Here is a 22,452-nt window from a genome sequence, read left to right on the forward strand (position 1 = left end):
TCCTTCGGGTGTGGTTTCCCCCACAGTCCAAAGACATAGGCTATAGGTAAATTAGGTAAGCTAAATTGCAAGTAGTGTATGTGTGAGAGTGTTTGGGTGTTTTCCTGCAGGAAGGGCGTCCGCTGAGTAAAACATATGCTGGATAAGTTTGCGGTTCATTCAGCTGTGGTGACCCCTCATGAATAAGGGACTAAGCTGAAGGAAAATGTACAAATGAATGAAGGGGCCTAATATTATTGATCTTGAAATAGTTTAAAACAAATTAAAAACTTAAAAAATATTTTTTTTTATTCCAGCCAGTCTAAATGAAACAAGACTTTTACAATTCTACAGGAGAGTTAATAATTTTGTCTTCAACTGTATACAACACTGAAACAAACTCACGATGTATGCTCAGGTTTACATGCACTTGAGTGTTTTGTCGGCTCTAATAAAGTGTCAGAGCTGATCAAGCTGCAAAGAGGGCATGAAGAGCTGGTGTGAATGAAATCACAGCACATCTGCTACAAACGTCAATCTCATATCAGCATCTTCCTACATGCGCTTTCTGCTCAGCGAGAGGAAAAATGACACCTTTGAAAATGAAAATACAGTATGCGTCTGTAATGAATAACAATGACGACAAACAAGCCTAGACTGCTGGATGGCAATGGAGAAACCCTACGACTCCAGACAGGAGATGAAAACGCTCTCAACAGATGCCGTCCACAGCAAACTTTCCTTTTCTGAGGCACAGCATGGAAAAGCGAGGCTACTATTTGCATTTGCATTATTTAAACAGAGATCCGAAGCAGATTAGAGTTGGAGCAACTTGAGTAAACTGAGAAATGTGTTCTGACGCAGAGATAATTGCTTTCTGTGAACTTCACTGACCATATCTCCGTTCTCTAGGCTATGTTATACAACACGGATACAGCGCATTCATCTGTGTCACCTAAAAAAAATAAAAGATATGGTCAGAATAGAACATTACATACTGACAAATACAAGAAAAAAAAGTCTATCTACATACATATACACTGACTGGCCACTTTATTAGGTACACCTTACTAGTACCGATTTGGACCCACTTTTGCCTTCAGAACTGCCTTAATCCTTCTTGGCATAGATTAAACAAGAAACTGAAAATATTCCTCAGAGATTTTGGTCCATGCTGCAGTGTTTTCGGCTGCACATCCATGATGCGAATCTCCCGTTCTTCCACATCTCAAAGGTTGGTTGTGAAAATCCCAGTAGAACAGCAGTTTCTGAAATACTCAGACCAGCTCGTCTGGCACAAACAAACATGCCCTGTTCAAAGTCATTTAAATCCCCTTTCTTCCCCATTTTGATGCTCGGTTTAAAACTGCAGCAGATCCTTCTGACCATGTCTACATGGCTTAATACATTGAGTGGCTGTCATTTGATTGGCGGATTAGAAATATGCTTCAACAAGCAATTGTACACGTGTACCTAATAAAGTGGCCGGTAAGTGTGTGTATATAGCCATTAAAACAGATTTTCGAATTAAATGCATGATTAAAAATAAAAAATAATCCTCCCAATTACATCAAAATGCTGTAAAATTGTCTTCACCAAAAGTTCGATAAAATACCTATTTTCTTTTGCAAGTATTGATATGATAGATTATTTTGTCTTGCATATGTAAACAGCACTTCAGTGTCAGACACACCTCATTAGTTGACCAGCAAAACAGCAACCAATGTAAACTAATTCAAGAGCAAAATTAGTCAAAGAGCAACAGCGCCCCCTAGAGGACGCACTCACAATAGTCAGATACACTTCAGCCTGCCTACATTTGTGTAGTAATGTAATCCACTGGCATTGAACAATATATGTCATATTACAGAAAAAGGCACAAAAACAGGATAAACAGCACATGTGTGGCCTACAGAGAGACTGGTTGTTGCTTATAGTGTTTTATCCTGACAAACAAAGCACTGCAGTGTGCAGAATGCAACGAAATAGTTGGAGAAAAAGAACAAAAAAAGTACAAACATAACTGTTAAAATTATTAATATATTAAAAAATATTAGTAATAATAGCAAAGATAATAACAAGAACAAGAATAATAATATTGATAATAATTTGAGGATAGAAACCACATCAGTACAAAATAAGCCAACAACAAAACAAAACTATAAAAAGGCAGATTGAAATATTGAAATTATAATAATTAATAATAGAAAAAAATGATTTAATGTAAATAAATAGTAAAACAAACTTAATAAGATTAAAATAATGACATTAAGATCAATACATAAATATATGTAATAAAATAAACAAGAAATGACAAATGCTATAAAATAATCATTGTGTTTTTCATACTTTTACGTAAAATTTAAATAAATAACTAATATTATAATAAAACAAACAATAAAAATAAAATAAACAAATTAATGTCACTATATATTATTAGCAGTAGAATATAAAAACTTAATATTGTAACAAAATGTTTAGCAATATTTTAGCAAGTAAAATTTTTGAAAAAATTAAAACAATTAAAACAAAAATAGATACATATAAGAGTAATGTAAATTTAAAAAAATTAATAAGTAAATTTATACATAAATAAATATAGTAGTTTATTGATTATGACAAACATAATTTTGTAACAAAACGTTGAAAAAAATCCCTTTAGCCTGTTTGAAAACTTAGCCAAGTACATTCAAAAATATGTTAGAATTGTATATTGTAATGTGTATACAGAATATATTGTACTGTGTAATGTAATATTACTATTTAGACGTATAGAGACTATATTAGCAGTAGATTATAAAAACATAACGAAACAAAACCTTTAGCAACATTTTAGCAATCTGATCAAATAAAACAAATTAAATAAAATATAAATGCATACGAGTAATATAAATTAAAAATAAGATTACGTAAATTTGTAATTAAATAAATAAATATATAATGTAGTCTATTGATTATGAAAAACTTAATATCATAACAAAATGTTAAAAAACATTTTAGCCTGTAATATTGTAAACAAATTAAAACAATTGAAACAAAATAAATACATATTACAGTAGTTAAATAAAATTGCTAAATGAATAAATATAGTAGTATATTGATATGAAAAACGTAATATTGTAACAAAACGTTAAAAAAAAACACTTTAGCCCATTGTAAAAAAAAAAAACAACTTCATAAATAGTCATAAAAATGTGTTAGAAAAGTATATTGTAATGTGAACATAAGTCAGAACTATTAGCCCCCGTTGGAATTTATTTTTTAAAATATTTCCCAAGTTATGTTCAACAGAGAAAGGAAATTTTCACAGTATTTCCTAGAATTTTTTTCTTCTAGAGAAAATCTTAATTGTTTTATTTTGGCTAGAATAAAAGCAGTTTTTAATTTTTTAAAAGTCCTTTTAAAGTCAAAATTATTAGCCCCTTTAAGCTTTTTTTTTTCTAATAGTCTACAGAACAAACCATAGTTATATAATAACTTGACTAATTACCCTAACCGGCCTAGTTAACCTAATTAACCTCGTAAAGCCTTTAAGTGTCCCTTTAAGCTGAATACTAGTATCTTGAAAAATATCTAGTCAAATGTTATTTACTGTCATCATGGCAAAGATAAAATAAATCAGTTATTAGAAATGAGTTATTAAAACTATTATTCAATTCAACTCAGTTCACCTTTATTTGTATAACGCTTTTACAATGTAGACTGTGTCAAAGCAGCTTCACAAAGAAGATTATAGTGAATTGAAACAGTGTAGTTCAGTTCAGTTTAGCTCAGTTCAGTCAGTGTGGTTAATAATCACTACTGAGAGTCCAAACACTGAAGAGCGAATTCATCTATGTGCAGCTCTACAGATCCTGAACCATGCAAGCCAGTGGCGACAGCGGCGAGGAAAAAACTTCACCAATTGGCGAAAGTGAAGAACTAAAAAAACCTTGAGAGAAACCAGGCTCAGTTGGGCACGACCATTTCTCCACTGGCCAAACGTCTTGTTCAGAGCTGCAGACTATTATGTTTAAAAATGTGTTGAAAATATCTGCTCTTTGTTAAATAGAAATTGGGTAAAAAATTAACAGAAGGGCTAATTATTCTGACTTCAACTGTATATATGGTGTAATGTTATATTAATGTTATTAAAATATATAGAGAGGACATAAGCAGTAGATTATGAAAAATGTAATGTAACAATGTTTAGCAACATTTTAGCAATTTGATCAAATAAAACGAATAAAAACAATAAAAATACATATCAGTGTAATGTACATTAAAAAAACGAATTACGGAAATTTATAAATAAATAAATGAAAAATAAATAATATAGTAGTTTATTGACTATGAAAAACATAATATTGTAGCAAAACGCTCAAATCATTTTAGCCCGAAATACTGTGCAAAAATAAAAACAATCGAAACAAAATAAATACATATTAGAGTAATGTTAAATTAAAAAAATTAAGAATGCGTGTAAATGAATAAATATAGTAGTATATTTATTACGAAAAACATAAAATTGTAACAAAATATTTAAAAAAAAATGTTAGCCTGTTAAAAAAAAACAACTAAGCAAAATACGTTAAAACATGTTTGAATTGTATATTGTAAGGTGTGTACATGTATTATATAAGTATTATATAGTGTAATGTTATATTATTATTAAGATGTATAGAGAGTATGTTAATATTAGATTATGAAAAACGTAATATAATGTAAAACGTTTTAGCGAGTCAAATTTTTGCTAAAATAAAAACAATTAAAACAAATACATAAAGTAAATGTAAATAAAAATCATCACGTAATTTGTAAATAAATAAATAAAAATGGTAGTATATTGATCATGAAAAACTTATTTTAATTAAAAATAATTTAACAAAACGTAAAAAAACATGTTAGCCTGTAATATTGTGCAAAAATAAAAACAATTGAAACTCAATAAATACATATTAGAATAATTCTAAATAAAAAAATGATTTGTAAATAAATAAATATTGTAGTATATTCATTATAAAAAAGGAATATTGTAACAAAACGTTAAATAAAATAGAAATTTACAAAATAAAAATACTTAATAGCAAAGCACAATCAAAAATATGTGTTAGAATTGTATATTGTGGTCAACACATTGAAAAGTGTCCATATTAATGCATTCATATACGTACAGTGCAGTAACGTATATGCCTAACTTTTCTGAGCACCAAACACATTTAGACATTGACAAACCTGAGAATAAATCATTGACCGGCTGTAACTGAAAGTATAAATTGTATTCTAGCGATTTTTTTCTAACAAAACAAAAATTCAGAGCATAAAAATGTGGTCTTCTTACCTTGTGAGGCAACTTTGACAGGCAGTTTTCAAGAAATCTCTTGCTACGCAGAACGCAAACGGCTCGCATGAATAAATCACCTCACCGGGTTTAATTTCACGCAGAGCACGCAAACCATTGCCTTTACCTTCACTTATAAACCTCTCCATAATCACAGCCTCCATCATTTCATAAAAATATCATCTGCAGTGACCGTCCATGTGTTTGTTCACGGTACATATGAACGCTCTGTTTGTATTTATGACAGTCAACTTGACGCGTCATTACGCAGCTTCTTTAAAACAATCTCATGCTCAAAAAAAAAATGTTTTCACTGAACAACTTGGTTTATTAAGATGGCGTCTACATATATATGAGCGTTTCGTGACAAAATGAATCATAATTGCACCTGTAAATCAAATAAAACAATGATAACATATTTCAAAATGCGTATAAATGACGCAGTTTTGATTCGCATGAAGATGTTTAGACGTCGCGGCGGTATGACGTAGATTGTGCGCCCCACCAATGGGATTGCGCAAACTGCAGGTCAACAGCACGCGGAGCTCAATGTCACGGACTCGCGTGTTACGCAGCTTCAATGTGCTACATTAATGTAGATCCCGCGGACAAAAACTGCATCATTTGAGGTTAGTTTGGGTTAAAATAGTGTAAATGTGTAGCCAGCAGTCAGCCATGTTAAATGTTTATTTGAACAGAGGAGCCTAATAGTTACGTATTCTGCTAACTGTAATGGTGTATCGTCTGATGTTGACAGGATTATAGTCATATCAAGGTTTAAGATGATGTTTAGTGTCGTCAAAATGTGCTCATCACATTTATGTGCAATAATATAAGATATTAATGTTGAAATGTTACTTGGAGAGAACTTTGGAAATTTTTGTTAAATAATGATGCATAACAGAGTTTCCACAGTCGTTTACACCCGGGGAATGTATAATATATATATATTTAGTGTTCAGTTATAGAATATTTTATCTGCGGGATACTGTTGTTTTTTTTTTTTTTTTTTGTAATTGCAGTCTTTATAAACTATAATTTAAGTACATTTTAACCCTTATGTACTGTTGAGGATGTTTTCATCCACTCTATGGCCATAACTTTCTGTTTTGTCTAGCAAAATGATTTTTGGTGACATCTTGTTTTGAGAAAATGCTTTTATTTATATATTTTTTTAACTCAGCATTACACTCTGGGCAAATTTAGTCCACAGTTACATTTTATATTAGAAATAAGTAATTTTGTCTGGGTTTTTTTTCACCAGATCAGTGACGTCATTTATGAATTTGGCAAGAAAAGTTAAAATCCTGTAATTTTCTAAGCATTTTACTGGTGGGCTTGATCAGGACTGAGGTTTATTAACAGATTTATGCAAAAAAAATAAATAATAAATTTTATCCCAAACATAACAAAAGGGTTGTAAATTCAATTTGGATAAAGGTGGCGTGTATATATTTGTTAGGTTGACAATTTTAAATAAATTAATTTTATATATGTAATATAAATACTACTGAGCGAAATTAAAACTACAAAGTTAGACATCTTAGACTTTTTTTTTTAGAGGACATATATAATATTACAGATTAATTGAAGAGATGTTACTGTGAACTTTTTAGGGCTCAAAAAAATGAAAATATGATGTTAAGCAGGGGCCACAAAACTTTAAAGAGGGAAACGGTTTGTCATTGAAAATAATAAAAAGAAGAAGCTGAAGAACAACAACTATTGTTATCTATTGTGTACTAATAATAATTTATCATAATTGAGCCACTAATTTTAATGATTGAAGACTGAAGTAATGATGTTGAAAGTGTAGCTTTCCAAAAAATTTGGAATAAACTACGTTTTAAAGTATAATCACATGATCTAGAAAATATGTATATGTTTATGTTAATATGATATTAAAGTTTATGCATTAAATATAGCAAGGACAGCTATGGACAACTTTAAGAGAGCACTTCCAGTTTTTCTGTGTTTATGACAAAAATATTTGTTTGTCATGGAAAAAAAAAAGTTCTAAACATTTTTTTATTAAATGTTCTCATTAATGCTTATTTTTTGTTATTGCTTAAATACCAAAAATGCTGTTTTCAGACATATTTCTATAGCTTTTATGCAGTTTTTTTTAGACGGCACAATACCTTTAGTGGAATAACCCTGATTTTCAATCACAACAGCTGAAAAAATTATTAATTTTATTTGATCATGGTATAACATGTTATTCTGATCAATTCTGGATGAAAAGTGTTCTAGATGACAATATTCTTGTGGAAGTTGGAAGAAATGTTGTAAAGAATTTACCCATTTAAAAATATTTACTTTTTAAATAAAACAATATACTGTAGTCAGCATTTAAAGTTATTCAAAACGTCATCCTTATTTCGACCAAAACCCATTCTTGTTTTGGCACAATTTTGAAAAATGTTTTTGATCCACATCAAATGTTGACTACTGTACAACAAATTCATCTAATGCAAAGAAACTGAGAATTATTAAGCAGTGACTTAATTTTTAATCATCAAGTTCCATTATGTATTGCTTAAAACTAGATATTCAGGTTTTAATCTATGCTGTATTTGCACATTATATGATTTCAGGCTGCAAGCTTTTTGTCGGTCATGGCGGCGTGTGGAGGATGCAGGTTTTTTGTCCTGACTTTAAGAACTCTATCAAGTTCAGCCTCACCGTGTGCTCTGCCTTTAACGAAACACAGGACTCTGTCAACCTCAGCAAGAACATACTCCCTAGACTCATTCTCCTCTGGGACAAGAAAAACCCCGGCACAGACCGAGCGGATTTCTCCATCCTCTGGAGGCGTTCAGAGGAATCTCTCTGCTGTCGCTCTGCCCCTGACGGGTCAGTTTCGCCCGCTCTGCCGGTACGATCCTTTAGATTTGGGCGATGTGGATGAAAATGAACAGAAAGCACTGGTTTGTAAAAATCTGAGACGGTTCATCGTAGACCCTGCCCTCGCAACAATCGTGACCGACCACCTCAGCAGGGACATCGATGATGGGAAAGCTGTCATATTTGAGTGTAACCCAGGTGTGTGGCCTTTACTCATTTATTAAAATACATTGATTGAACTGAATTGGAATTTAAACTTTACATTTGGTTAATTTTTGGTTAAATTTGGAACTTTGGTTCACAGAAATATCTGACACAATACAAAAAAGTAAGAATAAACAAAAGAAACTACAAACCAAAATGTATTTAAGCAACAAGGAATTAACTGTGTTCAGATGCGAAATACAATTGGTATTTTAAATTTATGGATATTTGTATCATTTAAAAAAAAAAGATTTATATATATATTTTTTAAAAATATTTAATTATTATACAAATACATTGCGGCTGTTTACATATGCAGAAATACATAGGACATTTATTTATTACATATTGATAGTTGTTTAATGATTCAATATTTTATACTGTTGTTTAATGTGAGTTTTGGCCAGACTGTTTTTACCCACTGTAGAGTGATCACTCGAGGATGTGTCACAAGTTTTTAATACTTGTAGAAGAGGATGCTCCCACATGCTCTATTTCTCAAAGCATTTTAACTATGAAGCATGTTCTATTCATTTGTGCTGGCTTTAAATCTGTGAGAATTTTGTTTTATTCAGTTTATTGTTGTGAAGCGGTTTTTAACACTGTTAATCCAAATGCAGTTTTAGATGTTTTTAGCAAAAATAAGTGATAAAACCCTAATAAGATTTTTATTTCCAGTATACTTTTTCTTGGCATGAAAATAGCCATAAAAGAAGGGCATAGAATTAAACGCAAACATTAACGTAAGTTTTGTCTCTGTCTACAGGTCCTGGAGTGTTGACTCGTGCTTTGCTGAACCGCGGGGCCCAGAGAGTAGTTGCACTGGAGAGTGACGCAAACTTTCTCCCTGAGTTGCTGGTACATGTCTAAATAGCCTTACTAGCACTGTTACCATCCATATATTATTAGTATTTTAAGGTATTAGCATAAAAATGCTGGATTAAAATGTCAAATGTTCAATCAAATTCAGAAGGAGAATTTTTCATGTGGAGTAGAGCTGTGGTCAAAAATCATTTGACGTATATTCTGAGTTTTTCAGAATGCGTCACTATTCTCTTTTTTTTCTTTTTTAACCCAGTTTTTTTTATTTACCAAAAGCAAACAAAGAAAAAAAAATCTGTCCTCTTGGTTTAATTCTGAGCTTAGTTTTTAACAGCAGGTGGCGCTATAGGCTAATTTTAAAAGCAGATGGAACTTTAGGCTAGTTTTTAACTGTAGATGGCGCCCTAGGCTACCTTTTAACAGTAGATGGCTGTAGGCTAGTTTTTAACTGTAGATGGCGCTCTAGGCTACCTTTTAACAGTAGATGGCACTGTAGACTAGTTTTTAACGGTGGATGGTGCTGTATGCTTTACAAACAGCTGGACTTTCCTTGCTTTCAGTTCCTTACAAACACCACATTAACCATGAATAAAGTTTGGAATAGTTTAAGCGAATTAATGTGTTTGTGAGCTGTGTTTAATCTTGTGACGAAAGACGACTTATGGCCCGTTACCACTGACTGGTACAGTATGGTACGGTACATGTAGATACGGGTCACCTTTATCAGGCTTGCGTTCCCACTACCAATAGTACTTTTTTGGTGGGCATGGTGTATGATGGAAAGTTTCAGTCAATGGTATTCTCGCTCGAATAAATGTCTTCAGTAAAGCTGTACGGGTCGTTCTCATATCATATGAGAAGCACTTCTCACAAAACAGATGCTTTATACACATAAATACTTGTGTATAAATGTTTATTACTAACTTTTCTATAAACATAATTTCATTATAACTGCTGAACAATGACAGTGCGAAATAGCCTACTGTAATGTCTGTAATTATATAAAATAAATAAATGCAGCATATGAACACATACAGACCCTTACAGTCTCCGATATGTTACCAATTACAGAAAAACTACACACAGCAGACATTTAGTCCTAATTTGGGTTCAAAAACAACATACAGCTCACAGTAAGAGCAAACCTTTCATCTGTGTCTGTAATCTTCATCAGCACATGTAACCTCTTTTATAGAGTAATTCTTTCATTCAGAGTTCATAATAGTCCAAAAGGCGATTAATAAACATGGCGGTTTGTTCATGATTTAGGTTGCTGAAAAAATTTCTGTGTGTTGTCGGGCTTCTCCTTTGTTTTTTCGTGCTTCACTCTCACGTTTGTCCTTTTCTTTTCTGAAAGGATCAGATGTTGAAGACACTCCAATAATCACACGTTATTATCATCAGCTCAAGATCAGCGGTACGCATTTTGACAGTTGAAACGGCCTTAAAAGCATATTGAACCGTACAGTACAGTACAGTACCACTCAGTGGAAACGGGCCATTACATCACTCAGCTGAACACACAAGCACTCCTCCTGAGTATTTGAGTGTACAGTTAAAAACTATAGACTAGAGCACCATCTGCTGTTAAAAACTAAGCACAGACTCAATTCAATACAGAATATTGACGTATTTTGAAAAACGCAGAATTGATTTTCTCAACAAAACAAAAAAATGTCCACAGCTTTAATGCAAATATTTACCATATAATTGATCACTTTGACTTAAACATTTCTTAATACACAAAAACCTTGTGACTATGCCTTAGCATATTATGTTTTTTGTATGCACCTGTCTCAGTACAAAGCATTTTAAATGTCTTAATCATTTCAAAAAACTGGAGAAAGTCTGTCATTATAAAGGTCTGGTTAAATAATTTCCAACACTGAAAAACTGTAAAACATCAGGCATTCGATTGCAGTATAACATGCATCTGCAGCTATGCGGCATGTCTCGTTCATTATGTAGGAAATAAGACCTACATTTTTTTTGTTCTCATGAACACATGGGATGGAAGTATTGTTGTATTTACAAATAATTTATGCAATATTACATATTTATGTTTGAGAAAATCTTGCAACAAATATCCAAGGATGTTTCTAACATCCTTGACAACCTCAACCTCTTTTGAATCCAGTTGGTCAAAAGACCAAGAGGGGGATTTAGATTTCTTAGTTTGTGACATCTTTAATGTTAGTTAAATCATTAAAAAACGCTACAAAATGTACACAATTGCAACAATACTAACAATCTCACTGTAAAGGCAAACTTTTCTGTGATTTACAGTCTAATATGGTCATCTTCCACACCCATAAACTGTTTTAATTTTAAAGGAACTGGAGAGCAGACTGGAGGGGCAGCTGGATGTGGTTCATTGTGATTTCTTCAAACTGGACCCCATTGGCAACGGCATCATGAAACCCCCCGTCATGTACTCAGAAAAGCTCTTCTCTGACCTTGCCATCTCTGAAGTACCGTGGACAGCAGGTTAGTGAACCAAACATTCAGAATAATATGAGCAGATAATAACAAGAAGATTAGATGGATTTGCTCTTCAGTGTTTGGACTTTCAGCAGTGAAATTTAAACCAGACTGAACTGAACTAAACTGAACTTCAACTCTGAAAACTGGACTGACAGTTTCGATTTACTTAAACTTCTTTCTTAAGCTGCTTTGACACAATCTACATTGTAAAAGCGCTATAGAAATAAAGATTAATTGAATTAAATTAGCACAACAATATATAACAGTTATTTTACATTGTAAAACTACTCAAATAGTAAAGCATGATAATTGTAACACCTAAGTTGCTTGTTTCATTTCCAACAAGAACTAAATATAAAAAACCAATGTCACTTTTGCTGAAAATGTCTGCCAAATTCATAAATGTGATCCTGGAGTCTTCTGTTGCACAGGTATATTTGTAGAAATAGCCAACAATACGTTGTTATGAGTCTCTTTCACTTATGACTAAGGTCATTATAATATAAAGATTATGTTCCATTAGGACATTTTTATTAATTTCTTACCATACATATATCAAAACATCAAAAAATATATTTTTGGAAATGTTTAATAGCAACTTTGTCAATATGTTGATTATTTTATTGCAGATGTTTTGGATTGCAGATGTTTATATAGTTGTGTCTCAGCCAATTTTGTCCCAAGAAACCATACATTAAAGAGCCCATATTATACATGAAATAGGGTCATATTTTGGTTGTAAGGGTCTCCAACAACAGTCTAATATGCATGCAAGGTCAAAAAACACTTTCATGGTCTTATAATCTGCATTTATTTTTACCTAATTATCCCAGCGACTCCTGTATGAATCGTCCAGGGATTCATTTGTTCCCAAACAAGTAACAAATCACAACTAAATACATTTGCAAGCTAGAGTAAACAAGGCAGCAACTTTAATCACACGTACTTACACTTGAGAAATGGAGGAAGAAACCGATCCATGTCCTGACATGTCCATCAGCACTCTTTACTAATCCTTCCTTTAACAAACGGCCGAAGTATTGAAGTATTCTTTGTAGCATGTAGTTTCCAGTAGTTTCCAACTGCATAAGGGTTATAATGCTGAGGTTTCATCTCTGGGTAGAGACTTAATAATATCCATCTACAGTGTGACTTCAATCGACCGGCATGTTTGTGTGTGTGGGTGGGTTTCTGTGTTAGAGGGCGGGACTGCAGGTTTCAAATCTCCCGGGTTTGCGCGTGAATAACTTAATTTTGTTAGTACGTCATGGTTGAAACACCTAATGACTCGTTATCAAGACGACTCGTTTGAAGCACTATGAGTCGACTCTTTTATAGATGAATCAGCAGTTTTAAACACTGTACTCTTACAGATGTACGCCTTAGCTGGATATTTCACTTCATTTAGAGCTGTGTTACACACTACATGGAAGGGCATTTTCAAAAACCCATAATATGGGCTCTTTAATAGAAAGCTTATTTCAGCTTTTATGTAATGTATAAAAACCTTGAATTTCACATTACTTGTAGTATTAATCAAATAACTGCTTCCTTGGTGTGTATATTGTGTGCTTGGTCTACTTTCAAAAACAATAGACCCTGTTCACATTTCCAGGTTTCTCAGTCGTGGAAGTCATCATAGTTAAACTGAGGTAAACTATAAACATATTTCAGATGAGACATTAAACTGAGGTCCTGACTCTCTGTGGTTGTTAAAAATCTCAGGATGTCTTTCGAAAAAGAGTCGGGGTTTCACCCCGGCAACCTGGCCAAATCTGCCCACTGGCTTCTGTCCATCATGGCCTCCTAACCATCCCCATATCATAATTGGCTTCATCACTCTTTCTCCTCTCCACCAATCAGCTGGTGTGTGGTGTGCGGTCTGGCGCAAAAGGGCTGCTGTCGCGTCATCCAGGTGGATACTGCACACTGGTGGTGGATAAGGAGATTCCCCCATTGTGTAAAGCGCTTTGAGTGCCCAGAAAAGTGCTGTGTAAATGTAAGGAATTATTATTATTATTATTATTATTAATTAGAAGCAACGCGATGTGTTTACGTTGGAATAGCCTACTGTAGAGCACCGCTGCTAGCTTGTAACTAATATCTTTTCTCAGCTTCCAAACGCACACCATGATCAGTTGTCTCCCTAGTCTGACGTCACTTCAGGTTTGGCGGTTTTTCAGATGTGGAAGAACATTTCTGTTCTGTTCTGACTAAAAATGACTTCAGGTGGCTTAATAATAAACTTTAACGTATACTTTAAAGAAAATCTAGTTCCTACTCTACTCTTACCCACATTGACTCACTGTATAACCTACAGTAAGCTTTTTAAGATTATGAGGACCATTAAACGCGTCATAACAGTCTTGTTAAAAGGGTTCATAATAGAAGATTAGTGCACACTGAATCTGAAATATTCGTCTGATGTTTTTGCACATTAAAAAATTAATTTGACCTCAGGTTGTGTCAATCGCATTGACGCACTGCCTCCAAAACTTTCATTCATCTTTTAGATTTTTTTTTTTGCATCAGAAAAACGTTTTGAGAGGTTTCTTGACAGTTCAGAGCCACCTGAACTGCACAATTCTGGCATCACAATCTCTTTTGCTTAAAATCAAGATCAGAATTTTCTCACGATTCTGTAGATGTAAAATAATATGAGTAGGCTAATAAGAGTAAGCTATTATTAAAGTTAATTCTCAATATATGGTAAAACAGTGCAGTGTATTGGATGAACACAACATTTATTCCTCTACTTTTGTCTAGTTTTTTATTTATTTATTTGTTTATTTAGAGAGATGAGATAAAAGCATCACTGCTTGAATTGACTCCCAAATTTGAACATTGTTTTGTTGTTTTTTTACTCACAACAAATTAATTGATTTTGGATTAATTGTGTGGATATAAATACAAAAAAAAAGGGCGAGGCAGTGGCGCAGTTAGTAGTGCTGTCGCCTCACAGCAAGAAGGTCGCTGGTTCGAACCTCGGCTCAGTTGGCATTTCTGTGTGGAGTTTGCATGTTCTCCCTCCCTTGGTGTGAATTTCCTCCGGGTGCTCCGGTTTCCCCCACATTCCAAAGACAAGCGGTACAGGTGAATTGGGTAGGCTAAATTGTTCGTAGTGTATGAGTTTGTGTGTGTGGATGTTTCCCAGAGATGGGTTGCGGGCATCTGCTGTGTAAAAAAAAAAACTTGCTGGATAAGTTGGCGGTTCATTCTGCTGTGGCGACCCCGGATTAATAAGGGGACTAAGCCGACAAGAAAATGAATGAATGAATATACAAAAACTTTGGACTTTTGTGCTGCAAAGACCTTAACCCTTATGTGCTGTTTAGGATGTTTTCATCCACTCTGGGATGATTTTCTGTATTAATTTGGCCATAACTTTTTCTGTGTTTCAGCTAGCAGAATGATTTTTGGTGACAAATCTTACTTTGACACATATTTTGAGAAAATGCTTTGAATTTTTTTTAAAGATTCAATAAACTCTGGCCAAATTTACTACTCTTTTATTGTGTTCGGGCTGAAAACATCCACTGAATTAAATTGCTGTAAAAATGCATCAGATCATTTTTTTTGATATTTGATTTTGCATAAATCTGTTAATCAACCTCAGTCCTAATCAAAACTACTAAATTGTTCAGAAAATTACAGGATTTTAACTCTGTAATAGCCAAAATCATAAATGATGTCACTGATTTAGTGAAAAATCACACAAAATGACGTATTTTCAATTTTAAAAGTAGTTGTGAAAAAAGTACAAAGTTAAAAGTTTTTTGCACAGGCCTATCTAGAGGGTTAATAGTGCCAACTGATGGTCAACAGTAAATATTACACAATTTATCTCTTCCCAACAGGGTAAACCACCAACAAAAATGCACAATAATATGGTGTCATGGGTTTACAATCAAAAAAATGAGGTTAAAATGGAAGTCAATGAAGCAAAAACAGCCACCAACAGTAAATTAGTAAGAAAAAATTAAAACTAACAATGTGTCAAGGCCAATGAATGTTACTAATCTTGACAACAAGACTGTGATAAAAGGTTTAAAAAATCCAGTCCACAACTTTTTATATTAAAAATAAGTTATTTTGTGTGGGGTTTTTTCATCGAATCAGTAATATCATTTATGAATTTGGCTGTTAAAGAGTTAAAATCCTGTAATTAAAAAAAAAATTAGTAATTTTGATCAGGGTACATTAACAGATTTATGCAAAAAAATTGAAAAAAAAAATCAATCTGATGCATTTTTACAGCAGTTTAATTAAGTGGATGTTTTCATCCCAAACCAAACAAAAGGGTAATACATTTGGACTAGGGTTAATTATCTGAAAAGTCTCACTAGTAGAATGCAATTTCAATATATTTCTTTTTCTTTCAATACTTTTTTTCTGGCTCAGATGTCCCAGTGAAGATCGTGGGTCTCTTCACACAGAGGAATGAGAGAAACTTGATGTGGAAGATGATTTACAACCTGTTTGAGCGCCGCTCCATTTTCCGCTATGGACGTGTGGAGCTGATCATGTTCATCAGTCAGAAAGAGTACACGGTGAGTTCACACAACTCCAGGTGGAAAAAAAAATAGAGATAGGAGTTTCCAGTTGGATCTCAAATCTGAATTCTGATTCTTTTCTCTGACAGAAACTAGTGACCCGTCCGAGGGATTATAAGAACTACCAAGCTTTCAGTGCCTTGGCGCAGATGGCCTTTGATATTGAGTTACTGCATGAAGTGAGACATTTGTTTATTATCATTCATGCATCACTCTTTTTATGGGAGTAATATATTATTTAGGGCTGCACAATTAATCGTATTATGATCACGATAACGATATTTGTGGCCCATGATCAATAATTAAATATTGTCACGATTTTACAGTATAAAGACCAAGCCTTTATTGTAATGGGCGGAGTTTACGGATTGTACCGCATCTCAAGCATGAGGTGACTGCGACTATTGCAAGTGTTTTTTTCGAGGAATGCAATGTTGTTCAGGTATTCTTTGCTCCTGTTCAGTCCAAACTTCCCAAGGTAACACAACAAACCTCATTAACCACCTTAAACGCCATCAGAGGCTGTCATCAGTGGGTTAATGCACTCAGGAGAATTCTGCTTTGCATTTTTCTATGCATTACTATCATCACTAAACCAGACATTTATTTTATAAGTTAACCAAATATTCGCATAGATTCAGCTATTTTTTTTCTGACGCATTTGCCAGTTATGTAGACAGAAGACACTGTATCATATTGTTTTGATGTAAAAAAAAAGTCATTGTGGCCCTGTTCACGCAGGTATTCAGGTTTGTTTTCCATAATATGATGCAACTTTTATTATTTACAGGAAATAAAAATGCAATTTAAAGTTTCAAATTAATTAAACTCATTTTATAAAAAGACTAACCTATTTATGCCTTAAATAATGTAAAACATAGCTAATTCCTTTATTTCCGATTGGACCATGCACTTTAGTCTGTTTTACACTTTTAATATGCTTTTTTTAAAATAACATTCGTTTAACACATATTGTAGCACATCGAACGTAATTACATTACCTGTCTTTTGATTAAAACCTTTATGTAAAAGGATCAGAAATTGATTGCGTGCGCAGGAAAAAGAGGCAATCGTCCGACACAGGACAAGCATCGCTCTCATGCCACATTTTGAGGATAAATTCGCATCTAAGTGCTGCTTTGAATAGAATAAAATTATTAAAAAGCACATTAAAGGCTTTACTTATAAAATAAAACATTCCTAAAGGAGTATCTTATGGAAAAACAACAATTGACAGGCTCTGCTTTCGGTTTTAAAAGAGTCAAGCAGCTTTAAAATAATCTAATTTGCTGATGAGAAATGACAGGAAAAAAGATTAAACATATCGAGACTGTTAAAAGGACATTCTACTTTAATATATCCTTTCGACTTCAATACAAAAGCTAAGATTATGAATGATGGAGTTTAAAGTCGCCTGTCCTGCGTGCTTCAGCAGCATGTCCCGCTGGTTATGAATGAGGAGGCGGAGAGAATGCGCTGTTTAGTTTCGGCTCGATATATTTAAATACAAACTAACACCGAACTGCTCATAACTCTTAAAAAGTTAAACTAAAATGCACAACTCTTGTTGGTTGCATCCAAGGGATGCACAATGAACCTAACACGCCATTCTTTTAATTCGATATTCGTAAAGTATGAGAACCAACCGCAAAGGCTTTGTCATGTTGGTCACAACAGTCTGCTTTATAACTTATTAGTTTATTACAATAATTACACTTAGCTTTGCCATCGTTCTTCACCACATGTAGCCACTCTTTTGAGCACATCTTGCGCTCCATCTTTAAACAAATGTTTAGATTATTATTGAAGGTGCTCTCCAGCAGCAAAGTCCCTGGCAGAGTAGCGAGTGGAAAACAATTCTTAGTATGACGCCCAGTTTTTTTTACAAGTTGTGTTTTTTATATTTGTGGCTGTGAAGTTTAATAAGGACATATACACACACACACAAAGGAATAATCATCATTATTAATTGTGATTAACATTTTGAGCAAAATAATCGTGCAGCCCTAATATTAATTCATATGTTTGCGTGTATGCTATTTTTGGTGATTTTAATGTGTATTTCTGCATTTTATCAGGAGCCATTGTCATCATTTTTGACTACAACCAACAATAATAGAAAGAGCGTGTCAGGGAGCACAGTAAGTACTGGCACGCAGAAATTTCATACTAGGATTCAACACTGATTATTTGACATTTTTTAGATTTCTGATGTATGGGAGGCTCTGCATCACGTTTTTATGTTCAATTTAATGCATTTGATTGGATTTTTTCCCCTAATGAATAATTCTGATAGATAGTCTAAATAGATTTTGGGTCTAAATCATGACTAGACAACCACTAACCTCAGATTTATGGCTATTGTTTGATAGCAAATTTTGGAATTTTTCATTAACTATAGTGAAAATGGTTTACAAAATAAGTTGAGAAACAAAAAGTAATGATGTTATGTGTACTGTATGAGCTATGTTGTAATATGACATTATCATATGAATAATAAAGAGGTAATATTATGAAAAATGAATACAGTAATTTACAGTCAAATGTTGCTGTAAAATATAGAGGACTCTATTACCTGTATATTATACTACTATGGTGGTTCAGTGGTTAGCATTGTCACCTCACAGCAAGAAGGTCGCTGGTTCGAGTCCCGGCTGGGCCAGTTGGCATTTCTGTGTGGAGTTTGCATGTTCTCCCCGTTTTTGCATGGGTTTTCCCCACAGTCCAAAAACATGCAGTATAGGTGAATTGAATAAGCTAAATTGGCCGAATGCATGTGTGATTGTGAGAGTGTATAGGTGTTTCCCAGTACTAGGTTGCTGCTGGAAGGTCATCCCCTGCATAAAACTTATGCTGGAACAGTTGGCAGTTCATTCCGCTGTTGCAGCCTCTGATAAATAAGGGAATAAGCTGAGAGAAAATTAATGAATTTTACTGCTATATAATTTTAAAGGCTACAGTTAATAACAGAGTGCAGTATGTTTAATAATAGTTGCTAATGCTTTTTTTAATCAACGATCAAATAAATATTATACATGCAAATAGCATTTAAAGCACAAATGTGGCAGTATTTATATTTCTGTCTAAATCTAGTTATGAAATTGTGTTTGAATTACTCCAATTTGCCATTGAAATATATTCCTCACAGTGGCTTTCATAACTTGATTTCATGACAGATTAATTTAAATGTATACATTACTTAAGATATAAGAGATAACGACTATATATAGGATAAGATGCAAATATGTACAAAAAAAAAACTTGTAATTTTTTGTAAAAAACTTGTAACTTGGAATGGTCCAGAAGTGTGTTTTGTGACTAAAGTGTGACTAAAATTTTGATCTTGGGATTTATTTCATAAAGTTAATTAATTAATTAATTGTATATTAAATATAGAACTATAATTATTGTGTATAGAACTATATTTATCAAATTTAGTCCTATACATGCATGCCCAACCAAAAGACTGTTATTATATACTTTTTTTTTTTGAACAGCTATCCCAGAGTGAAAACCTTTGTCTGGTGCGGATCACCCCACGCGAGGACTTGTTTAGCTCTCATTTAACTCCCTTGAATGGCAGCACACTGGTCCTGATGGTGAAACAATGCCTTGCCAAGAGAAAAGGGAAACTGATTCAACAAATTAAGTAAGTTTATGCATTTTTGGACCTCTTAATGCGTCTTACTCCTGTTATTGCATGCATTTTTGGTTGATCGAATGACAAGTTGTAGACAGGAGGACACCTGTCTATACCTGCTGTTTAAATCCCTTATCATTGTCCACTTTAAGGATTAGAGATTTCTGATTATGGTGTGTGTATAGGCCACTTCCCATAGCTCATAGTAGCACATTACTGTATAGTAATATAGTAAGACTTGTAATCTGACTTTTTTTTTGTCTTCTGTCTTCATAAGCTCATGGAGTCCTGGCATGGGATCGGAGTTGATCTCAAACCTTGGTTTTCTTGACGACACACTGACAGGTGACGTTTACCCTGATGAGTACAAGCGTCTCTTTGAGCTGATGGAACAGTCTGGAAGCTTCGCTGAGAGCTGGCTTTATCAGGAGACGCTGGAAACCACAAAAATAGGCCACGGTTAACACCACCAGAGACATTCGCCTTCACAACTGATCATGGAGAAAACAGAAAAAAAAAGTGTTGTTTTATATGGAAGAAAGACAACTAGTGAAGAAAAACACTATCTTGCTCTACAAACATACTCTTAATGATGGCTAATATGTAGACAGACTTGTCTATAACAGACTTTACATATTGATAAAGTTATATTTAGTCAAATGACGGGGACTGGAGAAGCTGGTGTTGGAGACATGAATGATACTGAACTCATGAAGCCAATAACTATTATGTGTGTACTGCATATACACCGAATACTTCCTTAATCTCTTTGATTCGAATAGGAGATCTTAAATATGAATAGAATTAAGCGACTTGTAATCCTAATGATTGCATTAGCACAGCCAGTTGAGATGTACATTTGCAAAGTGCTCATGTTTTTGTGTTTTCATATTTAAATGTTTGCTGTATTTAATAAGATGATTTTTACAAAAATAAACTACAAATGAATGGCAGATGTTTAGGGACTGAAGACACCAAGTGATGAAGTGTTTCAGGTGTAATTTTGTCTTATTTTTTTTTTTTGCAAACAAGTCTTGACATGGGCAACAGTACGGGGTCTTTGATGTTGCATTTTCACTTCAAAATGCACCACAAACCCTCTATTGGAAACAGGTTAGGACTGCAGGCAGGCCAGTCAAGTAACTGTATCCTTTCTCACGTATTTGTTGGCAAACTAGCGACCCTCTGCCCATTTGACAACACTTTAAAGATGTTTAGGGACTGAAGACACCAAGTGATGAAGTGTTTCAGGTGTAATTTTGTCCCATTCTGCTAACAAGTCTTAAAGTGGGCAAGAGTGCGGGGTCTTCATTGTTGCATTTTGTGTTTCAAAAAGCACCACACATTCTCTATTGGAGACAGGTCGGGACTGCAGGCAGGCCAGTCAAGTAACTGCATCCTTTCATGTATTTGTTGGCAAACTGGCGATCATCTGCCCATTTCACAACACTTAAAAGACATTTAGGGACTGAAGACACCAAGTGATGAAGGGTTTCAGGTGTAATTTTGTCCCATTCTGCTAACAAGTCTTAAAGTGGGCAAGAGTGCGGGGTCTTCATTGTTGCATTTTGTGTTTCAAAAAGCACCACACATTCTCTATTGGAGACAGGTCGGGACTGCAGGCAGGCCAGTCAAGTAACTGCATCCTTTCATGTATTTGTTGGCAAACTGGCAATCCTCTGCCCATTTCACAACACTTAAAAGACATTTAGGGACTGAAGACACCAAGTGATGAAGGGTTTCAGGTGTAATTTTGTCCTATTTTTTCTGTAAACAAGTTTTAAGGTGGATAACAGTATGGGGTCTTCGTTGTCGCATTTTGCACTTCAAGAAGCACCAAACATTCTCTATTGGAGACAGGTTGGGACTGCAGGCAGGCCAGTTAAGTAACTGTATCCTCTCATGTATTTGTTGGCCAACTGGCGATCCTCGGCCCATTTCACAACACTTTAAAGATGTTCAGGGACTGAAGACACCAAGTGATGAAGAGTTTCAGGTGTGTAGCTTAAGGATACAGTTCAGGAGATAATTCAACAAAATGTAAAAAAGTAAATATTCTATTTACCTAATATAACAATGATCATGTTTATAATTAATTATCATGATTTTTATTGTTTTATGGGTGACACGGTGGCTCATAGGTTGGCACTGCTGCTTCACAGCAAAAAGGTCACTGGTTCGAGTCCCCGCTGGGTCAGTTGGCATTTCTGTGTGGAGTTTGCATGTGCTCCCTGTGTTCCTGTGGGTTCCCTCCGGGTGCTCCGGTTTCCCCTACAGTACAAAGACATGTGCTATCGGAGATTTGAATAAATAAAATTGGCCCATTGTGTGTGTGTGTGTGTGTGTTTTCCCCAGGTTGCAGCTGAAAGGGCATCTGCTGTGTTCTTTCCGCTGCGGCAGTACCTGATGAATAAAGGGACTATGCCGAAAAGAAAATGAATGAATGAACTTACTAAAACATCAAACCCAATTATTAACGTTCAAATTTTCATCCACAAGATGGCGTAAAATACTACATAAAAGCTGATACTCACATTTGCGACTCCTGCTGTGATAAAACCTTTTATGCAGTCTATGGATAAAATAATGTTGGTGAATCTTGG

General features: G+C 34.1%; 2 protein-coding genes across 4 annotated transcripts in view; one reads left to right on the top strand and one right to left on the bottom strand.

The window, feature by feature from the left end:
- smyd3 (SET and MYND domain containing 3) overlaps positions 1-5,520 on the bottom strand; it is a 330,446-nt gene extending 324,926 nt beyond the window's left edge. For all 3 annotated transcript variants that reach the window (NM_001423732.1, XM_087289366.1, XM_087289367.1), the window contains 1 exon segment: positions 5,300-5,520. In NM_001423732.1, coding sequence (NP_001410661.1) covers positions 5,300-5,463 — 164 coding nt within the window. In that variant the 5' untranslated portion in view covers positions 5,464-5,520.
- Positions 5,521-5,816: 296 nt separating this feature from the next.
- On the top strand, positions 5,817-20,801 carry tfb2m (transcription factor B2, mitochondrial). The gene is given in 9 exon segments (NM_001113617.2): positions 5,817-5,928; positions 7,897-8,344; positions 9,117-9,208; positions 11,506-11,659; positions 16,058-16,206; positions 16,299-16,388; positions 18,288-18,350; positions 19,707-19,858; positions 20,127-20,801. Coding segments are annotated over 8 exon segments (1,314 nt in total). The 5' UTR covers positions 5,817-5,928; positions 7,897-7,917; the 3' UTR covers positions 20,314-20,801.
- The last annotated feature ends 1,651 nt before the right edge of the window (positions 20,802-22,452 follow it).

This window comes from Danio rerio, chromosome 17 (assembly GCF_052040795.2).
Source record: "Danio rerio strain M-AB ecotype USA chromosome 17, GRCz13ab, whole genome shotgun sequence".
NCBI classification, from domain to species: Eukaryota; Metazoa; Chordata; class Actinopteri; order Cypriniformes; family Danionidae; genus Danio; species Danio rerio.